At 56.5% G+C, this 14,989-nt stretch overlaps 1 protein-coding gene across 6 annotated transcripts in view; it reads right to left on the bottom strand.

Moving 5' to 3' along the window:
- Window positions 1-14,989, bottom strand: part of LOC139760814 (probable 3',5'-cyclic phosphodiesterase pde-5) — a 459,357-nt gene that overhangs the window by 356,868 nt on the left and 87,500 nt on the right. For 5 of the 6 annotated variants that reach the window (XR_011715413.1, XM_071684469.1, XM_071684460.1 and 2 more), the window contains exon 2: window positions 3,108-3,741. The exons of the other annotated variant lie outside the window; for it this stretch is intronic. Coding sequence is in view for 4 of the 5 variants with exons in the window: in XM_071684469.1 (XP_071540570.1) it covers window positions 3,108-3,456 (349 nt within the window). In the remaining variant the exon portion in view is untranslated. The remainder of the gene's footprint in view (window positions 1-3,107; window positions 3,742-14,989) is intronic. 6 annotated transcript variants of the gene reach the window in all.

Below are 14,989 nucleotides of genomic sequence, written 5' to 3'. Positions count from 1 at the left end.
CTGAGAGAGAGAGAGAGAGAGAGAGAGAGAGAGAGAGAGAGAGAGAGAGAGAGAGAGAGAGAGAGAGAGAGAGAGAGAGAGAGAGAGGTTCAATCCTCCATCACCTGATATATTAAACCATTTCTCGAGGTTATCCTTCAGTCTTCATCATACCCTGAGCAAGGGATCTTCTTCCATGTCCGAGTCTTCACTTATCCATAACTCATTAACTCATTAATCCAGGATGATACAGTTTCCCCTCTATTAATCTGAGGTCTCTCCTAACTCATCATCTGTATCATCTTACCTTTGTCATCATCTTTTTTGGCCACATTTGTTTAAATTTCCACCACCTGACTCGCCTCGTAATTTCAACAATTTTCACTACCTCACTCCAGCAAAAAACCTTTTTCCTTTCCTTCTAACTTAATCATCTTAATTCCCTCATTCATGTCTTCCTGAGTTCTTCTATTCACTGTGTAAACCAGTCTTGCTGTATCTTAGTGTTAACCAATGAGTCGTCCTTCTCTCGTATTGACTTGTAATTTGGGTGTCTGTCTCTCTCCCCCCAAACCCGTAGCCTTGCCCTCTGGTTGGTTGGTCTGGTTAATTGGTTGGTTGGGCCATATAACTAACAGGATCATCAAAGGCGTCAAATGAGCTAGCCATACCACCATCCGAGATATGGACAACATCTTGTGAAGTCAGCTTTGGTGTCCAAAATGTTTCCAAGTGCTGACTGACCTGTGTTCTGCATAACACACACTCGTAGAACAACCAGATAGTAACGTCTGTTCTACAAAAAAAAAAGATAACTGGAACAAAAATAAAAATACCCGAGTTGCTTCACCAGAGAACATGAACATAGAAATAATTTTCAGATCTTCAAAGAACAAAAAAGGAAAATTATACAGACTTTTCAGACTGAAGTTCTGTAACTTCTTGTTTGGCAAAGTTTCAGCTGTAATTTGAATAATAAGGTTTGGCCCTCACGTTGACTTTCCCTCTCATCAACGAACAGCTTATAGCCACAATATCTTATAAAGTATTACTTATAACCAGAATATCTTATAAAGTATTACTTATAACCAGAATATCTTATAAAGTATTACTTATAAAAGACACTTTTGTGATGAACTTCACCACAACCACCTCACCCCTGAATGTTAACCTGCCAAGACCCAGGGAGTTGTAGACGACAAATTTAATGATGGGAAAAATGTATTGTTGTAAGGCATCGTGAGGGACGAGGTGAAGAGACAGTCGAGTCCTACAAGAGACCAGGAGAGACACTGATGGAGATCAGGAGAGACACTGATGAAGACCAGGAGAGACAGGGATGGAAGACCAGGAGAGACACTGATGAAGACCAGGAGAGACACTGATGAAGACCAGGAGAGACAGGGATGGAAGACCAGGAGAGACACTGATGAAGACCAGGAGAGACAGGGATGGAAGACCAGGAGAGACACTGATGAAGATCAGGAGAGACACTGATGAAGACCAGGAGAGACAGGGATGGAAGACCAGGAGAGACACTGATGAAGATCAGGAGAGACAGGGATGGGAGATCAGGAGAGACACTGATGAAGATCAGGAGAGACAGGGATGGGAGACCAGGAGAGACACTGATGAAGATCAGGAGAGACAGGGATGTGAGATCAGGAGAGACAGGGATGGAGACCAGGATAGACAGGGATGGAGATCAGGAGAGACAGGGATGTGAGATCAGGAGAGACAGGGATGGAGATCAGGAGAGACAGGGATAGAGACAAGGAGAGACAGGGATGGAGACCAGGATAGACAGGGATAGGAGATCATGAGAGACAGGGATGGGAGATCAGGAGAGACAGGGATAGAGACAAGGAGAGACAGGGATGGGAGACCAGGAGAGACAGGGATGGGAGACCAGGAGAGACAGGGATGGGAGATTAGGAGAAAGAGAGATGGAGATCAGGAGAGACAGGGATGTAGATCAGGAGAGACAGAGATGGGAGACCAGGAGAGACAGGGATGGAGATCAGGAGAGACAGGGATAGGAGATCATGAGAGACACTGATGGAAATCAGGAGAGACAGGGATGGAGATCAGGAGAGGCAGAGATGGAGACGAGGAGAGACAGGGATGGGAGATCAGGAGAGACAGGGATGGGAGACCAGGAGAGACAGGGATGGAGATCAGGAGAGACAGGGATGGGAGATCATGAGAGACACTGATGGAGACCAGGAGAGACAGCGATGGGAGATCATGAGAGACACTGATGGAGACCAGGAGAGACAGGGATGTGAGACCAGGAGAGACAGGGATAGAGAGAAGGAGAGACAGGGATGGAGACCAGGAAAGAAGCGGTGGAGATCAGGAGAGACAGAGATGGAGATCAGGAGAGACAGGGATGTGGGATCAGGAGAGACAGGGATGGAGACCAAAAGAGACAGCGATGGGAGACCAAGAGAGACAGGGATGGGAGACCAGGAGAGACAGCGATGTGAGACCAGGAGACACAGGGATGGGAGACCAGGAGAGACTGAGACATTCCAGCTTTACAAACCATGGAACAAGCAGATTTATATCCACAACTCATCTTCGGAACCGTGACCAAGTGTCAGCCACGTCTCCCCTGCCTGAGTAGCCATAGAAAATGTAGGAGACGTCACACCTGTTTAGTGATGATAAACATCCATAGAAAATGTAGGAGGTGTCACACCTGTTTAGTGATGATAAACATCCATAGAAAATGTAGGAGGTGTCACACCTGTTTAGTGATGATAAACATCCATAGAAAATGTAGGAGGTGTCACACCTGTTTAGTGATGATAAACATCCATAGAAAATGTAGGAGGTGTCACACCTGTTTAGTGATGATAAACATCCATAGAAAATGTAGGAGGTGTCACACCTGTTTAGTGATGATAAACATCCATAGAAAATGTAAGATGTGTCACACCTGTTTAATGATGATAAAACATAGGAATGGAAAGTAAACGCGCTGGACTTTTATGCTGGCCTCGTCCAGCGAATCAAGTCACGTGAAATGGTATCAACAAACCCTTACCCAAAAATCAATTGTATCTCCTTAAACCTAAAAATCTTATCTAGAAAGAAAACGGGAGGCAGAGAGGGGTACCTACCTGCCGTAGGGTCGCGACGCGGGGCGCCTGCGTCGTCGTGCCCTGGCGCAGGGCGGCGGGACTCCTCCACCAGGAGCGTGCGGGTGGGCATGTCGCTTCTCTCCTCCTCCTCCTCCTCCTCCTCCTCACTCCCCCCAAGTCTCTGTCTGTCGGAGGGACGCCGACAGGAGGCTGACCTGTTCTCACACTCACTCCTCAAGCTCCTGTCCGAGTTCTCCACCGGGACGTGCCTCTTGTGCGTCTCCTGGGCGGCTGGGGTGGCCTTACGCCCGTGTCGCGCGGGGGTGTGGGTGTTGGGCTCCGGCCCCACAGTATCCTGGCCACACTTGCCCGAGCACACTAGACCCATGGCGAGGTCTGCACCACCCGTGGCGCCGGCTCCTCCGCCCTCATCAGTTCGGTTCCAACGCCGGGCCTCTCTCAAGAGCTGCTGCTGCAGCAGGCGTCAACGTTCTGGGCCGTCGAGGTCGCCACCAGCACCAGACAACCCATGGTTCTCCTTCTTCCTCCTGAATTTCAGGTTAGGTTCTACGGGGCGGGGTTTTTTTCTGATATGCTTTAGTTCACCTACTGCAACAATCGTCACTACTTTCTTTTTTCTTCAAATTCCTTCAAGCAGACGAAGGAGTAATTTCTATAGTTTTTCAAAGAAAAAATTCTTTTAATCATTACACTTAAAATTGTAGTAGGAGTCTGCTACGTTGTCTTTGGCAACATTTGCAAGGTCCAGACACACACGCACGCACACACACACACACACACAAACACAGACACACACAGACACACACACACACACACACACACATCAGCACCTGAGGGAAGACACACTACACATCCAGTGTGGCATACAACACATCATTACACATTCTGTTCTCACACGAGTAGACCTACGTCCTCATTCATGAGGATATTTTCCTTTTTTTTAGGGAAATTACTGGAAGAACCACGAGAGCATCTGCTTAGAATAATACTAGCTTCCCTGACAGCATTAAGGAACGACGTGATTATATTCGAGTTAAGGTCGTGGGTCAATTCAGGTAACAACATGTCCTCGATATCATACAGTCGATCTGCACTGTATATACGCGTCGTCCAGGACCTTCCTGCCCCGAGAGGAACCTAACTAACCCAGCTACCGTATGGAGCAGCTGGTGTCCCATAGAATAGGACCAGGGTTACATAATGATAATGATAATAATAATAATAATAATAATGATAATAATAATAATAATAATAATAATAATAATAATAATGATAATAATAATAATAATAATAATAATAATAATAATAATAATAATGATAATAATAATAATAATAATAATAATAATGATAATAATAATAATGATAATAATAATAATAATAATAATAATAATGATAATAATAATAATAATAATAATAATAATAATAATAATAATAATAATGATAATAATAATAATAATAATAATAATAATAATAATAATAATAATAATGATAATAATAATAATAATAATAATAATAATAATAATAATAATAATAATAATAATAATAATAATAATAATAATAATAATAATAATAATAATAATAATAATAATAATTATAATAATAATGAAAATAATAATAATAACAATTATAATAATAATAATAATAATAATAATAATAATAATAATAATAATAATAATAATAATGATAATAATAACAATAATGATAATAATAATTATAATAATAATGATACTAATAATAATAATAATAATAATAATAATAATAATAATAATAATAATGATAATGATAATAATAATAATAATAATAATAATAATAATAATAATAATAATGATAATAATGATGATGGTGCTGATGATGATGACTAATATACTGATATCAATACTTAATAATTCATGATAATAATAATCATTATTATAATTAAATGTGTCCTGATTTCTCAAAAATTCTGAATAACCCGATCGCTTATCTGGTTCGGAGACCCAGAGACCAAATCCAGAGACCTGGTACCCTGGGTCAGAGACCTAGTACCCTGGGTCAGAGACCTGGTACCCTGGGTCAGAGACCTAGTACCCTGGGTCAGAGACCTGGTACCCTGGGTCAGAGACCTAGTACCCTGGGTCAGAGACCTGGTACCCTGGGTCAGAGCCCTGCAGCGTCTCCCCCAGAGGCCGTGAACCAGAGACCTGGAACCCAGGCCTGTGGAACTGGAGCCCTTTTCCAGGCACCTCGGCTGGTTGGCACTGCCCCAGCTGTGGTGCTTTTTCCCCAGCCCACCACAAAAGGACGACCAGCTGAGTAAGCTGTGCTCTGTCCGCCCGCGCCGGCGATCGAATCCAGGATTAGAAGCTCCAGAGTCATACAGCATATGATTAAGACCAGTACTATACCCAGGTTGACCTCAGAGTCATACAACACATGATTAAGACCAGTACTATACCCAGGTTGACCCTAAGGTCATACAACACATGTTTAAGACCAATACGATACAAACATGTTTAAGACCAGTACGATACCAGCAAGACCCACATCACACCAGCAGGACCCACACACACACACCAGCAGGACCCACACACACACCAGCAAGACCCACACACACACCAGCAAGACCCACACACACACCAGCAGGACCCACACACACACCAGCAGGACCCACACACACACCAGCAGGACTAACACACACGCCAGCAGGACCCACACACACACCAGCAGGACCCACACACACACACCAGCAGGACCCACACACACACCAGCAGGACCCACACACACACCAGCAAGACCCACACACACACCAGCAAGACCCACACACACACCAGCAGGACCCACACACACACCAGCAGGACCCACACACACACACCAGCAGGACCCACACACACACCAGCAGGACCCACACACACACCAGCAGACCCACACACACACCAGCAGGACCCACACACACACCAGCAGGACCCACACACACACCAGCAGGACTAACACACACGCCAGCAGGACCCACACACACACCAGCAGGACCCACACACACACACCAGCAGGACCCACACACACACCAGCAGGACCCACACACACACCAGCAAGACCCACACACACACCAGCAAGACCCACACACACACCAGCAGGACCCACACACACACCAGCAGGACCCACACACACACCAGCAGGACCCACACACACACCAGCAGGACCCACACACACACCAGCAGGACCTACACACACACCAGCAGGACCCACACACACACCAGCAAGACCCACACACACACCAGCAAGACCCACACACACACACACTAGCAGGACCCACACACACACCAGCAAGACCCACACACACGTCAGCAAGACCCACACACACACACACCAGCAGGACCCACACACACACCAGCAAGACCCACACACACACACACACCAGCAGGAGCCACACACACACACCAGCAGGACCCAGACACACACACACCAGCAGGACCCACACACACACCAGCAAGACCCACACACACACACACACACACCAGCAGGAGCCACACACACACACCAGCAGGACCCACACACACACACACACACACCAGCAGAAGCCACACACACACACCAGCAAGACCCACACACACACACACACACCAGCAGGAGCCACACACACACACCAGCAGGACCCACACCACACCAGCAGGACCTACACACACACCAGCAAGACCCACACACACACACACCAGCAGGACCACACACACACCAGCAGGACACACACACACCAGTAGGACCCACACACACACACACACACACCAGCAGGCCCCACACACACACACACACCAGCAGGCCCCACACACACACACACCAGCAGGACCCACACCACACTACTGGCCACCTGGTCACCAGTAACAGAGGTCTAGGTTACCTCTCCTGGGCTGAAGAGGAAGCCAAACAAACCCGTCAAAGGTGGGGGACACAAGCGGCCTGCTCAACACTTTCGTTAGTTTAACATTTTTTATTCAAATGTTCAACAGCTTTATGACGGGTGGCTGCTGGGTCCCCTCCGCCTCCTGCTGGGTCCCCTCCTCCTCCTGCTGGGTCCCCTCCTCCTCCTGCTGGGTCCCCTCCTCCTCCTGCTGGGTCCCCACCTGCTGCTGCTGCCGCTGCTGCTGCCGCTGATTTTGCTGTTCTAATGGCCAATCACACGAGGAGGAGGAGGGGGTGGGAGGACTCGTCCACCACGTCAGACTGAGGCCCCCAGAGAGAGAGAGAGAGAGAGAGAGAGAGAGAGAGAGAGAGAGAGAGAGAGAGAGAGAGAGAGAGAGAAGCCTGGTACTGCCGGCCGTGAGCCAGGCGCCCCATCCAATGCTGATATAATCCGAGTGTGGAACTTAAGGGATCAGATCCAATCACCCGGAGACATAGCCTATTGGAACACACACACACACACACACACACACACACGGGCTTCCGTGGTGTAGTGGTCAACGTTCTGACCGTGAGTTAAAACGGGGCGAACCCGGGGTCGGACCCGCATGGGTTCGAATCCTGGGCCTGGCAATCGACCAACACGCGACCCAGGTCTATTCATCCTCCCCCTCACGTCTGGTCGACCGATGGGTACTTGGCTCAGGCTCAAGGGTGTGTGTGCTGCACAGAGAGAGGGTACATGATATGAATCTATCCCCCATGGAAGACAGAAGAGGAAAGGGTGACTTGATCACTACTTGTATGTATGAGAACCAGTCTGACGACGACTGGTTTACTGGTAGGATGCAAGATTAGAACGACCAGATGGCCATGATGTGAAATGATGCAAGGGATGTGTTTGGGGAATATGTAGTACTATTGATCACTGTGGATCACCCGGTCAATACGGAGTTGTGGAAGAAGAACCACCACAGACAGACAGACAGACAGACAGACAGACAAGGATGGGTGGATGTCTGTCTGAAGTCGAAGGTTCAGAGAGGAACAGACACTGCTGACTACAGAGGAACAGACACTGTTGACTACAGAGGAACAGACACTGCTGACTACAAAGGGTCAGACACTGCTGACTACAAAGGGTCAGACACTGCTGACTACAGAGGGTCAGACACTGCTGACTACAGAGGGTCAGACACTGCTGACTACAGAGGAACAGACACTGCTGACTACAAAGGGTCAGACACTGCTGACTACAGAGGGTCAGACACTGCTGACTACAGAGGGACAGATACTGCTGACTACAGAGGAACAGACACTGCTGACAACAAAGTGTCAGGCACTGCTGACAACAGAGACACGGGAGAGTTAACATTTGATGACCGTGGGTCCAGGAGACACCAGCAGGTAATGTTAACATGTCAGGTTAAACAGGAGGAGGAGGGGGGGTGTGGGGTGAGGGGGGTGAGGGGGGGGTTTGGTCCAATCTGGTCAGGTAGGGTCAAGACTTGGGCCCGGGAGGATCACGGTTCGCCGGGAGAGCTTCTCCGCTCCCACCTCGAAAGGTCAAGGTTGACTTGGGGGGGAGGGAAGGGGAGGGAAGGGGGGGAGGGTGAGGGGGGGTTACGTCTATCACCCCCCCCCCACCCCCCACCCCCCACACCCTAAGGTAGGACCAGGGGAAAATGAGAGAAGGTCAGGGTGGAATACAGCGGCTCCACACACCCTACAGATTTACCTCAACAACGACACACACACACACATACATACACACACACACACACACACACACACACACACACACACACACACACACACACACACACACAAGAATATCAATAGATGCAATCGTGAGGGGGGGGGGGAGGGGGGATGTTGAAAGACCTGTGTGTAACGGGGTCCTGGTCATCATGACCTGGGTTATACCTGTGTGTAACGGGTCCTGGTCATCATGACCTGGGTTATACCTGTGTGTAACGGGTCCTGGTCATCATGACCTGGGTTATACCTGTGTGTAACGGGTCCTGGTCATCATGACCTGGGTTATACCTGTGTGTACTCATCATATCTTCGTAAATATATACAAGAGTCGTACACACAACACGTACAATCATACAAACAGACTGACAAACACACACACGTAAGGTACCAAGATGTGCGTGTGTTGCTATGTTATGAGGGCTGGCCGTATGAGGGTTAGCAGTATGAGGGCTAGCAGTATGAGGGCTAGCAGTATGAGGGCTAGCAGTATGAGGGCTAGCAGTATGAATGGCTAGCAGTATGAGGGCTAGCAGTATGAGGGCTAGCAGTATGAGGGCTAGCAGTATGAGGGCTAGCAGTATGAGGGCTGGCCGTACATGCCACAGAACACATTGTTCACAAAACCTTCATTTGCATTCCCAATCGTGGATCTACATGTTGTTTACGTTTAGTGAGAAGGCTTGTTTAGCACGGGGCGTGGCCTCTGTAGCACGGGGCGTGGCCTCTGTAGCACGGAGCGTGGCCTCTGTAGCACGGAGCGTGGCCTCTGTAGCACGGGGCGTGGCCTCTATAGCACCGGCGTGGCCTATGTAACACGAGGCGTGGCCTATGTAGCAAGGGGCGTGGCCTCTGTAGCACGGGGCGTGGCCTCTGTAGCACGGGGCGTGGCCTCTGTAGCACGGGGCGTGGCCTCTGTAGCACGGGGCGTGGCCTCTGTAGCACGGGGCGTGGCCTCTGTAGCACGGGGCGTGGCCTCTGTAGCACGGGGCGTGGCCTCTGTAGCACGGGGCGTGGCCTCTGTAGCACGGGGCGTGGCCTCTGTAGCACGGGGCGTGGCCTCTGTAGCACGGGGCGTGGCCTCTGTAGCACGGGGCGTGGCCTCTGTAGCACGGGGCGTGGCCTCTGTAGCACGGGGCGTGGCCTCTGTAGCACGGGGCGTGGCCTCTGTAGCACGGGGCGTGGCCTCTGTAGCACGGGGCGTGGCCTCTGTAGCACGGGGCGTGGCCTCTGTAGCACGGGGCGTGGCCTCTGTAGCACGGGGCGTGGCCTCTGTAGCACGGGGCGTGGCCTCTGTAGCACGGGGCGTGGCCTCTGTAGCACGGGGCGTGGCCTCTGTAGCACGGGGCGTGGCCTCTGTAGCACGGGGCGTGGCCTCTGTAGCACGGGGCGTGGCCTCTGTAGCACGGGGCGTGGCCTCTGTAGCACGGGGCGTGGCCTCTGTAGCACGGGGCGTGGCCTCTGTAGCACGGGGCGTGGCCTCTGTAGCACGGGGCGTGGCCTCTGTAGCACGGGGCGTGGCCTCTGTAGCACGGGGCGTGGCCTCTGTAGCACGGGGCGTGGCCTCTGTAGCACGGGGCGTGGCCTCTGTAGCACGGGGCGTGGCCTCTGTAGCACGGGGCGTGGCCTCTGTAGCACGGGGCGTGGCCTCTGTAGCACGGGGCGTGGCCTCTGTAGCACGGGGCGTGGCCTCTGTAGCACGGGGCGTGGCCTCTGTAGCACGGGGCGTGGCCTCTGTAGCACGGGGCGTGGCCTCTGTAGCACGGGGCGTGGCCTCTGTAGCACGGGGCGTGGCCTCTGTAGCACGGGGCGTGGCCTCTGTAGCACGGGGCGTGGCCTCTGTAGCACGGGGCGTGGCCTCTGTAGCACGGGGCGTGGCCTCTGTAGCACGGGGCGTGGCCTCTGTAGCACGGGGCGTGGCCTCTGTAGCACGGGGCGTGGCCTCTGTAGCACGGGGCGTGGCCTCTGTAGCACGGGGCGTGGCCTCTGTAGCACGGGGCGTGGCCTCTGTAGCACGGGGCGTGGCCTCTGTAGCACGGGGCGTGGCCTCTGTAGCACGGGGCGTGGCCTCTGTAGCACGGGGCGTGGCCTCTGTAGCACGGGGCGTGGCCTCTGTAGCACGGGGCGTGGCCTCTGTAGCACGGGGCGTGGCCTCTGTAGCACGGGGCGTGGCCTCTGTAGCACGGGGCGTGGCCTCTGTAGCACGGGGCGTGGCCTCTGTAGCACGGGGCGTGGCCTCTGTAGCACGGGGCGTGGCCTCTGTAGCACGGGGCGTGGCCTCTGTAGCACGGGGCGTGGCCTCTGTAGCACGGGGCGTGGCCTCTGTAGCACGGGGCGTGGCCTCTGTAGCACGGGGCGTGGCCTCTGTAGCACGGGGCGTGGCCTCTGTAGCACGGGGCGTGGCCTCTGTAGCACGGGGCGTGGCCTCTGTAGCACGGGGCGTGGCCTCTGTAGCACGGGGCGTGGCCTCTGTAGCACGGGGCGTGGCCTCTGTAGCACGGGGCGTGGCCTCTGTAGCACGGGGCGTGGCCTCTGTAGCACGGGGCGTGGCCTCTGTAGCACGGGGCGTGGCCTCTGTAGCACGGGGCGTGGCCTCTGTAGCACGGGGCGTGGCCTCTGTAGCACGGGGCGTGGCCTCTGTAGCACGGGGCGTGGCCTCTGTAGCACGGGGCGTGGCCTCTGTAGCACGGGGCGTGGCCTCTGTAGCACGGGGCGTGGCCTCTGTAGCACGGGGCGTGGCCTCTGTAGCACGGGGCGTGGCCTCTGTAGCACGGGGCGTGGCCTCTGTAGCACGGGGCGTGGCCTCTGTAGCACGGGGCGTGGCCTCTGTAGCACGGGGCGTGGCCTCTGTAGCACGGGGCGTGGCCTCTGTAGCACGGGGCGTGGCCTCTGTAGCACGGGGCGTGGCCTCTGTAGCACGGGGCGTGGCCTCTGTAGCACGGGGCGTGGCCTCTGTAGCACGGGGCGTGGCCTCTGTAGCACGGGGCGTGGCCTCTGTAGCACGGGGCGTGGCCTCTGTAGCACGGGGCGTGGCCTCTGTAGCACGGGGCGTGGCCTCTGTAGCACGGGGCGTGGCCTCTGTAGCACGGGGCGTGGCCTCTGTAGCACGGGGCGTGGCCTCTGTAGCACGGGGCGTGGCCTCTGTAGCACGGGGCGTGGCCTCTGTAGCACGGGGCGTGGCCTCTGTAGCACGGGGCGTGGCCTCTGTAGCACGGGGCGTGGCCTCTGTAGCACGGGGCGTGGCCTCTGTAGCACGGGGCGTGGCCTCTGTAGCACGGGGCGTGGCCTCTGTAGCACGGGGCGTGGCCTCTGTAGCACGGGGCGTGGCCTCTGTAGCACGGGGCGTGGCCTCTGTAGCACGGGGCGTGGCCTCTGTAGCACGGGGCGTGGCCTCTGTAGCACGGGGCGTGGCCTCTGTAGCACGGGGCGTGGCCTCTGTAGCACGGGGCGTGGCCTCTGTAGCACGGGGCGTGGCCTCTGTAGCACGGGGCGTGGCCTCTGTAGCACGGGGCGTGGCCTCTGTAGCACGGGGCGTGGCCTCTGTAGCACGGGGCGTGGCCTCTGTAGCACGGGGCGTGGCCTCTGTAGCACGGGGCGTGGCCTCTGTAGCACGGGGCGTGGCCTCTGTAGCACGGGGCGTGGCCTCTGTAGCACGGGGCGTGGCCTCTGTAGCACGGGGCGTGGCCTCTGTAGCACGGGGCGTGGCCTCTGTAGCACGGGGCGTGGCCTCTGTAGCACGGGGCGTGGCCTCTGTAGCACGGGGCGTGGCCTCTGTAGCACGGGGCGTGGCCTCTGTAGCACGGGGCGTGGCCTCTGTAGCACGGGGCGTGGCCTCTGTAGCACGGGGCGTGGCCTCTGTAGCACGGGGCGTGGCCTCTGTAGCACGGGGCGTGGCCTCTGTAGCACGGGGCGTGGCCTCTGTAGCACGGGGCGTGGCCTCTGTAGCACGGGGCGTGGCCTCTGTAGCACGGGGCGTGGCCTCTGTAGCACGGGGCGTGGCCTCTGTAGCACGGGGCGTGGCCTCTGTAGCACGGGGCGTGGCCTCTGTAGCACGGGGCGTGGCCTCTGTAGCACGGGGCGTGGCCTCTGTAGCACGGGGCGTGGCCTCTGTAGCACGGGGCGTGGCCTCTGTAGCACGGGGCGTGGCCTCTGTAGCACGGGGCGTGGCCTCTGTAGCACGGGGCGTGGCCTCTGTAGCACGGGGCGTGGCCTCTGTAGCACGGGGCGTGGCCTCTGTAGCACGGGGCGTGGCCTCTGTAGCACGGGGCGTGGCCTCTGTAGCACGGGGCGTGGCCTCTGTAGCACGGGGCGTGGCCTCTGTAGCACGGGGCGTGGCCTCTGTAGCACGGGGCGTGGCCTCTGTAGCACGGGGCGTGGCCTCTGTAGCACGGGGCGTGGCCTCTGTAGCACGGGGCGTGGCCTCTGTAGCACGGGGCGTGGCCTCTGTAGCACGGGGCGTGGCCTCTGTAGCACGGGGCGTGGCCTCTGTAGCACGGGGCGTGGCCTCTGTAGCACGGGGCGTGGCCTCTGTAGCACGGGGCGTGGCCTCTGTAGCACGGGGCGTGGCCTCTGTAGCACGGGGCGTGGCCTCTGTAGCACGGGGCGTGGCCTCTGTAGCACGGGGCGTGGCCTCTGTAGCACGGGGCGTGGCCTCTGTAGCACGGGGCGTGGCCTCTGTAGCACGGGGCGTGGCCTCTGTAGCACGGGGCGTGGCCTCTGTAGCACGGGGCGTGGCCTCTGTAGCACGGGGCGTGGCCTCTGTAGCACGGGGCGTGGCCTCTGTAGCACGGGGCGTGGCCTCTGTAGCACGGGGCGTGGCCTCTGTAGCACGGGGCGTGGCCTCTGTAGCACGGGGCGTGGCCTCTGTAGCACGGGGCGTGGCCTCTGTAGCACGGGGCGTGGCCTCTGTAGCACGGGGCGTGGCCTCTGTAGCACGGGGCGTGGCCTCTGTAGCACGGGGCGTGGCCTCTGTAGCACGGGGCGTGGCCTCTGTAGCACGGGGCGTGGCCTCTGTAGCACGGGGCGTGGCCTCTGTAGCACGGGGCGTGGCCTCTGTAGCACGGGGCGTGGCCTCTGTAGCACGGGGCGTGGCCTCTGTAGCACGGGGCGTGGCCTCTGTAGCACGGGGCGTGGCCTCTGTAGCACGGGGCGTGGCCTCTGTAGCACGGGGCGTGGCCTCTGTAGCACGGGGCGTGGCCTCTGTAGCACGGGGCGTGGCCTCTGTAGCACGGGGCGTGGCCTCTGTAGCACGGGGCGTGGCCTCTGTAGCACGGGGCGTGGCCTCTGTAGCACGGGGCGTGGCCTCTGTAGCACGGGGCGTGGCCTCTGTAGCACGGGGCGTGGCCTCTGTAGCACGGGGCGTGGCCTCTGTAGCACGGGGCGTGGCCTCTGTAGCACGGGGCGTGGCCTCTGTAGCACGGGGCGTGGCCTCTGTAGCACGGGGCGTGGCCTCTGTAGCACGGGGCGTGGCCTCTGTAGCACGGGGCGTGGCCTCTGTAGCACGGGGCGTGGCCTCTGTAGCACGGGGCGTGGCCTCTGTAGCACGGGGCGTGGCCTCTGTAGCACGGGGCGTGGCCTCTGTAGCACGGGGCGTGGCCTCTGTAGCACGGGGCGTGGCCTCTGTAGCACGGGGCGTGGCCTCTGTAGCACGGGGCGTGGCCTCTGTAGCACGGGGCGTGGCCTCTGTAGCACGGGGCGTGGCCTCTGTAGCACGGGGCGTGGCCTCTGTAGCACGGGGCGTGGCCTCTGTAGCACGGGGCGTGGCCTCTGTAGCACGGGGCGTGGCCTCTGTAGCACGGGGCGTGGCCTCTGTAGCACGGGGCGTGGCCTCTGTAGCACGGGGCGTGGCCTCTGTAGCACGGGGCGTGGCCTCTGTAGCACGGGGCGTGGCCTCTGTAGCACGGGGCGTGGCCTCTGTAGCACGGGGCGTGGCCTCTGTAGCACGGGGCGTGGCCTCTGTAGCACGGGGCGTGGCCTCTGTAGCACGGGGCGTGGCCTCTGTAGCACGGGGCGTGGCCTCTGTAGCACGGGGCGTGGCCTCTGTAGCACGGGGCGTGGCCTCTGTAGCACGGGGCGTGGCCTCTGTAGCACGGGGCGTGGCCTCTGTAGCACGGGGCGTGGCCTCTGTAGCACGGGGCGTGGCCTCTGTAGCACGGGGCGTGGCCTCTGTAGCACGGGGCGTGGCCTCTGTAGCACGGGGCGTGGCCTCTGTAGCACGGGGCGTGGCCTCTGTAGCACGGGGCGTGGCCTCTGTAGCACGGGGCGTGGCCTCT

Source organism: Panulirus ornatus, chromosome 3 (genome assembly GCF_036320965.1).
Source record: "Panulirus ornatus isolate Po-2019 chromosome 3, ASM3632096v1, whole genome shotgun sequence".
Taxonomy (NCBI): Eukaryota; Metazoa; Arthropoda; class Malacostraca; order Decapoda; family Palinuridae; genus Panulirus; species Panulirus ornatus.
The sequence above is the reverse complement of the archived record's forward strand: the minus strand, read 5'-3'. Positions and strand labels throughout refer to the sequence as shown.